The 13,829-nt window shown below is 39.8% G+C and overlaps 1 protein-coding gene across 2 annotated transcripts in view; it reads right to left on the bottom strand.

Moving 5' to 3' along the window:
• The window catches only part of CACHD1 (cache domain containing 1), a 275,041-nt gene that overhangs the window by 22,829 nt on the left and 238,383 nt on the right, over positions 1-13,829 (bottom strand). For both annotated transcript variants that reach the window (XM_004369017.3, XM_012555422.1), the window contains 4 exons: positions 12,577-12,745; positions 7,697-7,839; positions 6,856-7,037; positions 5,844-5,954 (listed from right to left, as the gene is read on the bottom strand). In XM_004369017.3, the coding sequence (XP_004369074.2) occupies positions 5,844-5,954; positions 6,856-7,037; positions 7,697-7,839; positions 12,577-12,745 (605 nt within the window). The remainder of the gene's footprint in view (positions 1-5,843; positions 5,955-6,855; positions 7,038-7,696; positions 7,840-12,576; positions 12,746-13,829) is intronic.

Genomic DNA, 13,829 nt, shown 5'->3' with positions numbered 1-13,829 from the left:
AAATATACTTCTTGAACATCAGAACTCTAGTCTTTGCATTCAGGCGGCTAACAGACACATGAAGAAATAAATGTTCGCAATCACTAGCCATTGTTGTTGTTAGGTGCCGTGGAGTTGGTTATGACTCATAGTGACCCTACAGGACAGAGTAGAACTGCCCCAGAAGATTTTCAAGGAGCGGCTGGTGGTTATCAGCTGAGCTCTTAACCACTATGCCACCAGGGCTCCCGCTAGCCATTAGAGAAATGCAGATCAAAACTACAATGAGATACCATCTCGCCAACACATTACTGGTACAAATCAAAAAAACAGAAAATAACAAATGTTGGAGAGGCTGCAGGGAGATTGGAACTCTTATGCACTGCTGGTGGGAATGCAAAATGGTACAACCATTTTGAAATGATATGGCGCTTCCTAAAAAGCTAGAAATAGAAATACCGTATGATCCAGCAAGCCCACTCCTAGGTGTATATCCTAGAGAAGTAAGAGTCATCACACGAATAACATATGCACACTCATGTTCACTGCAGCATTATTCACAGCAAAGAGATGGAAACAACCTAATGCCCATCAACAGATGAATGGATAAACAAACTATGGTACCTACACACAATGGAGTACTACACAAAGATAAGAACAATGACGCATCTGTAAAACATCTCACAGTATGGATGAATCTGGAAGGCGTCATGTTGAGTGAAATAAGTTAATCACAAAAGGACAAACACTGTATGAGACCACTACTATAAAAACTCACGAAAAGGTTTACACACATACACAATCTTTGATGGTTATAGGGAGGAGACGGGTAGGGAGGGAAAAACACTAAATAACTCTGGTGAAGGATAAGAGAGTACACAATACTGGGGAAGCCAGCACAATTTGACCAAGGAAAGGTCATAGAAGCTTCATTGACACATCCAAACTCGCTGAGGGACCGAATTACTAGGCTGAGGGCTGGGGACCATGATCTTGGGGGACATGTAGCTCAATTGGCATAACATAGTTTATAAAGAAAATGTTCTACATTCTACTTTGGTGAGTAGCATCTGGGGTCTTAAAAGCTTGTGAGTGGCCATCTAAGATACTCCACTGGTCTCACCCCATCTGGAGCAATGGAGAATGAAGAAAATCACAGACACAAGGGAAAGATTGGTCCATATGACTAATGGATCACAAGTAACACAGCCTCTACAAGACGGAATCCAGCACAAGCCTGGCTACCACTACAGACTGCTCTGACAGGGATCACAATAGAGGGTCCCAGACAGAGCTGGAGAAAAATGTAGAACAAAATTCTAACTCACCAAAAAAACAAAGACCATGCTTACTGGTTTGACAGAGACTGGAGAAACACCGAATATGGCCTTTGGGCACCCTTTTAACTCAGTACCAAAGTCACTCCTAAGGTTTACCCTTCAGCCAAAGATTAGACAGGCCCATAAAACAAAAGGAGACTAAATGGGCACACCAGCCCAGGGGCAAGGATGAGAAGGCAGCAGGCATCAGGAAAGCTGGTAATGGGGATCCCAAAGTTGAGAAGGGGAAAGTGTTGGCATGTCGTGGGGTGGACAACCCATGTCACAAAACAATATGTGTATTAATTGTTTAATGAGAAACTATTTTGTTCTGTAAATCTTCTTCTAAAGTACAGTAAAAAAATAAAATAAAAAAGAACTCTAGACTTCAGATTGCAATCAGCTTTGTCATGTAGACAACTGCCTCATTCTGGTTACAGTCAACACTGATACTAATTTATCTTACAGTAAAACCATTAGAAAAGTAATTGCGACCCATAGAGAAATTTCTATCAGAGCTTTGCTGTCAAAGCTGGGTAGCTGGGGTTAGGGGAGACCATGTTGTGGGATAACCTGTAAGAAGTTACCGCCTCAACAGGAGCCTTTATCATTACTAAAGTAACTTAAATTCCACCCTGGAAGAAATTCAAGACTGTTATCGCATGCGGGATTTGTGCTTTGTAGCAAATAGTGTTTTGCTGAAATATAAGTCAATGAATTTTAAACCTCTCTGGTAGTCCAGCAAGGAGTGATGAGTCTAAATGATATTCATCATTATGATAATAGTAAAGCTCCCATTTACTTAATGTCCACAATTTATAGACACTCTGGTAGGCATCTGAATGCAGTATTTCAATTATTTATCACAGCAACCTTATGAGGTGTTATCATTTCCAGAAAACTGAAGCTTGGTGAGATGAAGTATTTGCCCAAAGTCACACAGTGAATAACTAGTAGAAGCAGGAATTTAAACCCAGTGTTTTAACTCCAAAGCATATATTTTTAACTTCTAAGTTATACTGCCTTCTTAGATCTGCACGGCATTCAAAAGTTTCCAAGCAATTCTACCCAACCTATTTAATTGCCTGTGAAGAAGCTTGAAAGGAATTATAGTTCCCATTTTATAAAGGGAAAATTAGGCTTACTTAGAATGGTTGCGAGCCTTGCATAAGACTGATCACCTTTTGTTTATGGTATAAAGACCAGTACCGAGATCTAACTCTTTGTACAATACCATAGTCCCTCATTGAGAAATATAATTTAAGGTTTTTGGAATATGCTAATTTTGTTTTTAAGCTTCTCCTGTACGACTGCCACCTGCAGCAATAGGATTAACATGCTGAAGTAACATAGTGCCTACATAAGTCTAGCATTCATATTTTTACCTGTATTTCAGACATGTACACCGTTGCTGTAGCAATTCACAAAGAATGCCATAGAAAATGAAACCAAACCTGTATTTCTAAGTAAACAGTACAATGAACCAGGCTGTTTGCAGTACTTTGTGAGATTTTCACTGCTAAAAACTTGTCTAACCAGTCCCTTAATCAATAACTGAACTTCATCTCTATCAGCTTGATCATTCTCCAAAGAATGCAAACCAAGATTCTCAAGCCACTAATCACGCCCATAGAAGAATCACAAGGCAGCACAGCCACCATGAGTAACTGATAAGTGAGTGTTGAACTGGAAAAAGAGGCAGGAAATGGGCTCAATGTCTAGCCCCTCCTCTTATCAAAAGGCCCTCCCCAAACTATCAGCCAAACCACTTCTGAAAACCAGGCGTGAACGGGAGTGCTTCACGACCACTTGACCATTAGCTTAAGCTCTTTGTCTTGCTGAATAAAATGCCAGAAATTTAAAGCATAAATAAAAACAAAAAAAATAAAATAAAAACAACCAAACCCATAGCTATTGAGTTGATTCCGACTTACAACAGCCCTATAGGAAAGTAGAACTGCCCCATAGGGTTTCTTAAAGCATGGATAGCACGACAATAAAAACAACTGCCATTTACTTGGGACTCGACATTGTCAAGTACAGTACTCAGCATTTTACACGGGTCATCTCTAAATCACATTATACCAGTTTAATATGGGCATTACCTCTGCTTTACACCTGAGGTTCAGAGAAGTCATAGGACATAATAATAATTATTTAAAAATTATTGAGCCCATACCACATGCCGGAGTCCCTGGGTGATACATACCATTAACAAGCTTGCCTGCTAACTGAAAGGTTGGAGATTCAAGTCCACCCAGAAGTGACTAGGAAGAAAGGCCTGGTGATCTACTTCTGAAAAATCAGCCATTGAAAACCCTATGGAGCACAGCTCCTCTCTGACATACATGGGGTTGCCATAAGTTGGAATTCCCTTGACAGCATCTGGTACTACATGCCAGGCACTGTTTTAAGAGCTTTATGTATACTATTTAACTCTTAAATTAAACCTGTGAAATCAGCTGTATTATCTCTCACAGGTGAAGAAACCAGGGCAAAGAGGGAACTCGCATATAGTCACACAACTAATAAATGGAAAATCTACTTGTTCAGACTGGAATTACATTGTAGGAGGGGGTTGGGTTCTCAAGTTGGCACATGAAGTCAAAAATCACTTGAAAAAAATTACCTTTGCAAAGCCTCTCTCTCAATACATCCATCAAAGCTGCTGTTGCTTTGACTGAGCCTGGGAAGAAGCAGTTGACTTTCATACTAAACTATGTCAAATGGAAAATACACAGCTTTAAAAATCGTAAAAATCATGCTCAGCTAAACCAAACGCTCAAATTGTCAGGTCCATGGGACTGCATGTCGACCAGGGCAAGAACAGACTCTTATTCCAGGGAATCCACACTCACTGAGGACAGGAGGCCAGAAGATGGAATTTAAACTGCCATTTCTCACTCTGCTGCAAAACCCCAATAGCTAAACTTATATAGGTTAAATATACTATATTAAGTAACTAAATATAGGATTTGAACCCAGGTTTGCCTCACTTGGAAGCACATCATATTTCCATCATGCTTCATTTGGATTAACATCATAAATATTTGTAAATCAACCAAATCAAAATCCTTCCACCTATGCAAACTCTGACAAAAACAGGTGTACACACATATATGAGCCTAAAAATCCACCCCTTCCTCTCCCAGAAGAGTGTACAGAAGGGAAAGCTAATGGCTGTTACTGATGAGTTGTCAGTTTGGGGAAGTCTGATAGGACATCTAAAGACTGAGATACAAGTGGGTTTGTGCCTGCCCTCTCCACTGTAACCACATCTTCCAGAGCCCAGTTCTGGCCCATTTCATTGTCATCAAAGACCAAGGTGGCTGCTGTCCTCTCGAAGAATCAGCCTTCGTTTACTTTTTCTCAGATGATTAGAATACATTGGAGGGATGACAAGTCTTGTTATTCAGACATTAGTAGGCGTATGCCCGATAGATGGTCTGTTAAGGAAAACATTGAAGGGATCTGTTTGAAATGAGTATTTACTTGTTTATATGTGAAATATTATATGATGGGAGCCGCTGACATAGACAAACATATTACTGTGCCCTGCAAAGGAGACAAGATTTTGCTGGCTGCAGGGCCCTGCACTCCATGGAGACACAGGTCATGACATTGAAATTCCATACCATACTGCTTCCCAACTCCTGCTCCCAATGAACCTGGCGTTGGAAGAATTCTACTGAATTCAATCATTTGATATATAATGAGCACTGGTGAAAAGCATAAAGCTGAGCAAGAAAATCTGTCTCCTATAAATTTTAAGGCCTCATTATAGGTACCAGTCAAAATACAGTCTTTCTTGGTTGCTAGGGAAAAGCAGCTATTTGTATAATGAAGGGATGGATTAAAACAATGTGACCTGCCTCTCCACCCAAATTCTACTGACATTTCAAGCTTAAATACTGGCTGAACAGAAACCTCAAAGGCGAGGTTTCCTGTAAATATATTTACAGTGATATTGACATTTTATAGCATTCCTGGAAAATCAATTTTCAAAAAACTTTTTTATTTTTCAAGAGACAATGCAAGGACAAAGGAAAACAAACAACCAAAAAAAACCTCCTATGTATTTCTGAAGTGTCTGATCCACATACAGGTGGTAATATATTTTTTCTTCACTAAATGCTCCTTTATTGGGAAAACACTTTCAGACAATGATATATCAGGCTCCTATTGATATTTCTTCTGTTAGTTTAAGGTGGGCATTTCTACCAACTGTGATATTGAATCTTTAACATCTTTCTTCTTCTTTTTCATAAGCATCATCATGGTGGCCCTGAATAGGGCTAAGAGCCTTTCATCAACTCATCTTACATGGTAACCTTTGAGGTAGGTCTTACCTCCATTTTACAGATGTCTGCGGAAGCTCAAGGAATCCAACATTACACAGCTAAAGAACACATTCAAACCCCAGCTGGCCTCACTTCAAAGGTGAATGTTTTTGCCACTAATCCTTGGTGTCTATTATTCTATTTAAAATTTCAAAATATCCTTAATATGTTTAAAAAATGATTGAAAAATTAATTAAAATATTACCTAGATGAATGAATTGTGTGACTGATGGTTACTACATAGCCAGCTCCTCCAACATCTAGGTATGGGCCAGTCAAAGAAATCAAGCCTGGATTTGCTACAGCATGGAGATACCTAATGGAGACCAAAGAAAGTCACATTATTGTAGTGTATAAACAACCACTCTGTAAATTTCAAAGAAAAGTGAGCTTGTAACTCAAAGTATTTATTATAAACTGTGTCTATGTTACATTACAATTCAAAATGTTCTTATCTTTTGTCTGACTGTAGCATCAACACAAGAAGTCAAGAGAATCTGAAACTCCCTTTTTTTAAAACAGACACTGAACTCAGTACATATCTGAGCTTATTGTAAGATCTACAACGCAGACGTTTCATAGGTTAAAATAAAAAGGAGTTAATGAATGAAGGAGAAACAAATACAGCTGGGCACATCAAAATGCACCCTGGATTAGTAAAGGTGGGGAAGTGGCAATAAGAATAGCCAACTCATGACTGACTCAGTCGCTAAGCGGCACAAAACTAGAAATCCTGTTTTTATGCCCAAGTCACTATACCACCTGGCTAGCTTTTGTTTCTGAAAATCAGAGTAAAAATAAAGCCGAGAAATAAAAGAATGTTTCTGAGTTTACATGTGTTCATTTTTCATAGGTCATACATGAGTTATATAATTCCATGCCATAATCACCTGCAGTGAAAAATTAAGTATATCCACTGTGGAAACACTGTCCATGAGGTAGGAATCAAGCAAACCACTAGGAATTGAAATGGCCACGTGTAAGGCATTCAGTCTCAAAATTTCAATGAAGAGATAAAAACACTGTAGCCAGAGGAAACCCACAAAGCTGTTGTTAGTGATACATTAAAAAATAAAACAAAACTATTCCAAAACATGTTTTCACTGCCATGAACGTATCTTCTTTAATGTGCCTGTCTGAAGTTGCTTTATTGTAGGTACTTATGTCTCTCCAGGATTTGGGGGGAACCTTTGATAAAGGAAGCCCCTAAAACTCACCATTGTCTCCTAGTGGGATCAAATGCTTTGTCCATGAGGGAACCAGGATAAATTCTGAGGACACCATTGGGTGTTGCTATGTAACGGCGGACAATGTAAGTGTTCAGGCTACTCATTTCCATTTGTGTCATCCATTCATCTGTGACGTGGCTGGTAGCCATTACTTCATTTCTGACAGAGAACTGGGAAACAAAAGCAGACATAGCAGGGATCCTTTAAGACTCACATGAAAAGAGAGTGGGCTGCTGGCAGGGCTTTCCAAGGCTCTCTTGCCGAGAAGCCAAGTCCAATTACTTCTTAAAAACCTTTCCATAGCAGATGGATGTGGCCTAACTTGGTGAAAACAAAAGCCCAGTGAAATACGGAGTCAGTTGATGTGTGATTACTCAATTATTTGCCCTAGCAAGGTTTTCTCCGTTTAAGGGGAAAAACCCTACTGTGAAGTGCATTAAAACACAAAAAGAAAAGGACAGCTAAATCTTTGCTCCTTAAACTTCATCATATTTATCTCAACAGACAGCAGTGGGCACTTCTTTCCCCTGGGAAAAATGGGACTGGGAAAGTTCCACCGGTCTCTAAATCACAACCCCCTACCTTGGAAACCCCAGTGTATCTGACATCTGAAAGAGATCCTTCATTTGGCCCCCAGGGCTTCTTAATCCATCAGAAGGGTCATCGTTGACCAGCTTTCCCTGGGCCACACACTCCGCCTTTCTGGCTCTCCAGCTGAGAGGCACAGATCCAGAGCTGGGCTTCCCACTTCTAAGGTTTGCCACCAGCAACCCCCTCCTGGGCTGGTGGAGGGAGTATACCAGAAGTGGGACCCCAGGCAAGCACTCACTTTGAGCCCCGGATTAGCAATGAGGCGGGTGTTGTCACTAAGGTAGGCTGTGTAGTGCTCCACCATGCGCTTTGTCTCAGGCTGGCTGAGGTGTTCATAGGGGGAGGAAAAGCTGCCAGCAGACAGCATGACAGTTGGACTTTCTGAAAGAGAAGCAAACAAAGCAGGTCTGAGAGCACTGAGACTTCATCTCTGGCTCAAACAAAAGCATCACTGAGGTGCTGCCAATCAGTCAGCTTGCGTGGCTTAGCGTCTTCCACAAGCAAAGCTAAGACCTCAACACTGGGAGGAGCTGAAAAGGGAAAAAGCCAGATTCTCTCCTCTCAGGAAGCTTACAGTCCTAAGAGCGAACTAGATGAAATACCCGCACAAACAAGTACAAGTGGCTGAAACAGCAAATGTACAAAATATCTGAGATCTACATATATAGTATGCTATACTCATTAAAATCGAGGAAGCAGTATACGACCGGGAGCCAGACGAGGTTGAAACTGGGCTCCACCATTTCCTGGTGGTGTGTTTTTGGGCAAGTTGTAATATATGTAATGTTTTCCTCGTCTGCAAAGCAGGGGAAATAACTGCCCCAACCTTATAGAGGTATGGTGACAATTACTGAATTAAAATGTATACAGCAAATGAGTCAGTAAATGTAAAGCACTTAGAATAATGCTTGGCACATTATAAGGGTTCAATAAATATTAACTATTTTTGTTCATATTAGTATATTTATTTAGGAAAAAGATGGAACAGTGGAATAAACACAAAAATTAAATTGAAAAAAAAATTATTCTCACAGATGGCGGCAGCCAAACTTGGCATAAACAAAAGCTTGTGGAAATAGAATAGTTAATGGATTCACATTTAATTGTTGGTCCTATCTAAGAGGGAAACATTGGTTCTCTAAGACAAAAATCCCTACAATGAATTACATTATGAAACAAAACCCTACATCTTTGTCTTTGAAATTTTCTACTATTAAATCTTATCCTATTTTTATAAGTTTTAATATACTTTAGAAAACGCTATCACATGTCCTATCTCATTCAAATATGTACATTCATTTTGATTCCTTTTGTTAGTCTCACTCATGGTGTCTTGCTTCCTTGTGTCCTGGTTATCTTTGACTATACTGGACATTGTATTTAAAAACTTATTTGTAGGGATGGGTTGAAACCTAAGAGGATGGAAGCAACTTCTTCCAGAGAGGACTGTAGTTTGATTCTGCCAAGTGCCACACCCCAAGGTAAGGCAGGGTGGGGTGGTGGAAACAGTTCCCCATAAAGAGCCAGTATACTGGCCTAAGCTCTGCATTGTGTGACTATGTATTCAACTAGTTCATGACCATTTTGTTTCAAGTTTAATGCTTGGGATTCCCCAGGTCACTCGGATGCCAGGAATCCCAAGTCAAGGCCTGATTTATCTGAGGTTCATCCATATCCTAAAGATCTCTGCTAAAAGCATGTATGTGTGTTTGTTGGGGCAAAGTTGCGGGGAGGCAAGAAGAATTGTTGCATTTATTTTAGGGTCTAGATCTTTTGGGGATCCTGAATTTGATTTTTGTCTTTCTCCCTAGCCTCCAAGAAGGCACCTAAAGCACACACAGTTCAATTTCACAACTGTTTCTTCTGGATTGGTAACTATTTATATTGCAAAAATGGTTTGAGTACTGGGCTCTTTTCTCTGTGTCATCTTTGCCTAGATTTGGTCCAATAATTCCTTGCTATCATGTTAGTTCTTAGGTGCGTTTCAAGATTTTTTAAAAAATGTTTCCATCCAGTATTTTTAGTTGCTCTCAGTAGGATGGGTCAGAAATCTCAATAGGATGGGTCAGAATCACCTAGTCTGCCATTACCAGAAGATGCTACTCTCGATAATGCCGTGTCTCATTTAATTCTCGGGACATCTTTGTAGGGTAGGCTGGGAGATCATTATTAGGGCCATAGCAAAGAGCAGAAAACTGGAGGCTTAAAAAAGTTAGATAACTCAGATGTTGCTTAGTAGCATGGGGGAGAGAGAGAGAAAGAGAGAGGGAGGTAGAAAGAAAGAACATGAATGAATTGTCCTTGAACTCAACTTAGGATCCACTTGGAAAGACAAGGGATAAATAGAACAAAACAACAATGTGCGAATAACATAATGATACAAGAAATGTCCAAAGGCGATACGTACTTCAGGGCCAAGAAAGTCACAGTAAGGTTGTAGGGCCAGAGTTAAGAGGAAGAGAGATTCTGTGGAGAGTGGGCCTTTCTAATAGTGACAGAGACTGGACATTTTAGAAAAAGCCAGTTCAGTAGGATGGATTGAACACAGAGACAAAGGACCGAGTCAATAGAACTGAAAGCTTTGTGTCTAGCAGGTAGACACGTACACTTATATACACATAGTTACACACACACAATTAACTGCATTCAGTGATGTCCTCTTAAAAAATTCCTCTTTGTGTACCAAGACAGAGCATGTACCTACATCAGCCCTGTTGGAAAGAGGTTTGACATATATTCAATATTCTGCCTCAAAATCCTCAGCATCAATGAAATCAGATGGGAACTCCTTATTCACCATTTTTTCTCTTATTTTCTATTCTTTTTTTAGAATATCTTAATTATCTTGGTTTACTTTTATTACCAACTGATCCTAAAGTACCCTTGATGACCCCTCTATTGTTCCAGGGCTCTACCACCCAACATGCAGATGAGTGGAGGGTGGATAGAGCTCCCAGTGAAGAACCAGACACAGGCCTGAGGTCTGCCTGGGTGACCTGACACTAGTCAATTAATCATGTGTAAAGGTTTGAGGTCATAAACCACATTTTCTGGGCACTCTCTATGAGGCAGTGCTGGCCAGTCAAAATACAGCTGAACCCACAAATGTAATTTAAAATTTTCTAGCAGCCACATAAAAAAAGCAAAAAGAAACAAGCTAAATTAATTTCAATAATATATTTTATAGACTCCAATCTATCTAAAATATTATCATTTAATATGTAATCACACAGAAATATTAAGTACTAAGTCTTTGAAGTCTAATGTGTATTTTATATTTCCAGTACATCTTAATTTGAAATAGCTACACTTCAAGTGCTTAGTGGCTCCCACATTGGACAGCTCGGCTATGAGGGATTATCAGAAGTAAATAAAAAACTGAGGTCTGAGATTTTTTTCTTCAAGAAAAATTGCTGCTCTTCACTGTTTTGAATTTCAAAACAGTGACCTCATTTTCACCAACAGTAGCGTTTAGCTTGCTCACACAGCACTTAAAAGAGACTCATGCGCACATTAGCTTTTCAGTAAGCATTTCTTAAAAATATGAGTTAAAGGACAGACATATTCTTTTGCATAAAAACAAACAACAGAAACCCAAAACCTAAATCAAAGCAAATAAAACATTTAAAATCTAACCATCTTTGGTTGATATCACTGGCTCCCCCTACACTGTCTACACTGCTGGCCCATGTCAGAGCAGAGACCACTTAACCCAGCCTGCTCTTCTGATATCATATCCAGGCATAACTCTCTAGGATGGAATTTAAAAGAGGAACCCAAACATCAGTGGTCTCATTTGGAATGGAGAATCCTTACGCCTCTTCCCACCTGTGCCTCTTCTACTCAGTTTACCAGGGAAAAGGAGACTATGTGTTTTACAGTCCTGTGAGTATATGGTGGGATACTGACATGGACCACAGACGCCTAGTATGTGTCTGGCACATGACAGCACACAATAACAGAGGCAGCAACACGGCAAGAGGAAGGAGCATGAGTCCAATCTAAGCTTTGTCATCTTGAGAAAATTATTTATCCCTGTTAAACCCAAATGTCCTCATTTGTAACAGGTCAACTCGGATGATGAATGTAAAACACCTGGCATAATAAATATAAATTCCATTTTGCTTTCTTTGAATTACTTTCCTATTTCTTAAGCTTTTTTGAAGATAGGAACCTGTGGTGGATACTGTCTACTGTCAATACATTACACAAGTTCCCTTGGGTCCCTTTTACTGTTTTCCTACTCTCCCAACCCCTTACATGCGTATCTGTGCGCTTGCTTCTAATGTACTGTACCTGCAACTCTCTGCTGGACCGTCTTTGGGCTACTGAAACCTTTTTGACCAGCACTAGCAAAAAGCTGAAAGTGACTAAGGAATATAAAAGCCTAGCTCCCTTCCTTGAGTCTGGACAAACTCTATAGTGTAATTCACACTCCAGGGCCCCCTCTACAGGCTGAGGCTGGAACTTCACCTGAGATCAAACTTGCTTGGCTTCTCCCCATTCCCTGTCTGGCTTTGCTCACTTCCTTGGTGGTTTCTTCTGAGAGCCCATTCTTAATAAATCAACAGCACACTAATCCTTGTCTCAGCATCTGCTGGAGAACCCGACCTAAGGCAAGGCTTCAAATCTTTTTCACATTTTTCTCTCTCAACCACCTGGTACTGCAGGCTTTCAACATCTTTTTCTTTTTTAAATTTACACTGATATTGATGGTGAGCTTCTATGATTAAGGGAGGTAGTGGTAGTTCAGTTGCAGAATTTTTTGCATTACATGCAAGACACCTGGGTTTGATTCCCGGCCAATGCGCCTTATGTGCAACCACCACCCATCTGTCGGTGGAGGCATGTGTGTTGCTTTGATGCTGAATAGGTTTCACTGGCACTTTCAGACTAGGATGGACTAGGAAGAAAGGCCTGGCAATCTACGTCCTAAAATCAGCCAGTGAAAACTCTATGGATCACAATGGTCTGAAGTACAACTGATCATGAGGATGGTACAGGACCAGGAACCATTGTACATGGGGTCCCTGTGAGTCAGGAGCCTATGTGACATCAGTTAACAACGAGAGACTAGGAGTAAGACGACAAAGGAAGGTAAGAAGCAAAAGATTTTACCTAGAGTTGCCAGCTGTTTGAAGTGGAGGCAAGCGCTAGGCTGGCCCAGGAGGTCCAGCCGGTGGTACAGTAGCTTGCTGCTGGGGACAGTGTTGAGGTTCTTCAGTTGTTTGACAGGTATTTCTGGTTGTATCACCACAATACACAGAATAAAGGAAGTGTCTTGGACCTGTAAAAACCAATGAAGAATTTCTAACACAGAAAATGAAGTTTCCATGGGGCAGGGACTCTGTCTACATTATTTGCTGCTGTCTCTCTGTCTTCAGTGCCTAGATAGAAAGTGCTCATTAAATATTTACTGAATGAATAGAAGACATAAAGATGGGGTGATAAAAAATATCTCTGGCAAAAGCTGTATTTTCTATTCTCCTTTCTGTTTGAGGGAAATTAATGTATATAATAGAAAATCCTGGAACTAATGAACGAATTAGAACGTAGTCCCTTTGAAACAGTGACCTCAGCTCCTTTTTTCTTACTTAGGCTAATGGACACAACCTGGAACATGGCATAAAAATACAATACTTATCTCTATTTGGGCTCGAAATGTATTTAAAAATAGATAATTGGTTTTGCAACACATGTTCTGAGAAGTGACTATTTTTCAAGCCCACTTATATGAAGTATCTAGAATAGGCAAATGCATAGAGACCAAAGTAGATTAGTGGTTACCAGGGACTGGGAGGAAGAGGGAACGAAGAGCTAATGCTTAATGGGTGCTGAGTTTCTGCATGGTAATGAAAAAGTTGTGGAAATAGTCATGATGGTTGCACAATGTTGTGAATGTAATTAAAGTTACTGAATTGTACCTTAAAAATGGTTAAAACGGCAAATTTTATGTTATATATATATTTTACCAGAATAAAAAAAAGAATAAAATGAAGACAATCTTCTGTATTACAAATCTGTAATTTAGAAGAAGAATAGAACCTATTTAAAAGACAGTGTGTAAATAAATGAAGAGGGTGATGACCAGCTAAGTCAGAAGAAAAGGATAGTGTCTTATTAAGCAGTACAAAAAAAAAAAAAATGTACTTCGTGGTCAGGGAGAAATTTTTATCTAGACAGGTTACAGTTTAGTAATTTAGAGTTTGTAAAGATGGTTGCAGAATCTTTAAACACAAGAGAAATTCACATCTTCTTGGAATTCCTTTCAAGTATTGCTGCCAGGGATATTCAATTAGATTAACAGAATTTAATCCTCTTCTTCCATCCACCAAATCAGAAAGTGGCACGGTGTTCTGAAGTGGCACTTA

Source organism: Trichechus manatus, unplaced genomic scaffold, assembly GCF_000243295.1.
Source record: "Trichechus manatus latirostris isolate Lorelei unplaced genomic scaffold, TriManLat1.0 scaffold00003, whole genome shotgun sequence".
NCBI lineage: Eukaryota > Metazoa > Chordata > Mammalia > Sirenia > Trichechidae > Trichechus > Trichechus manatus.
This window is presented reverse-complemented; position numbering and strand designations above follow the sequence as displayed.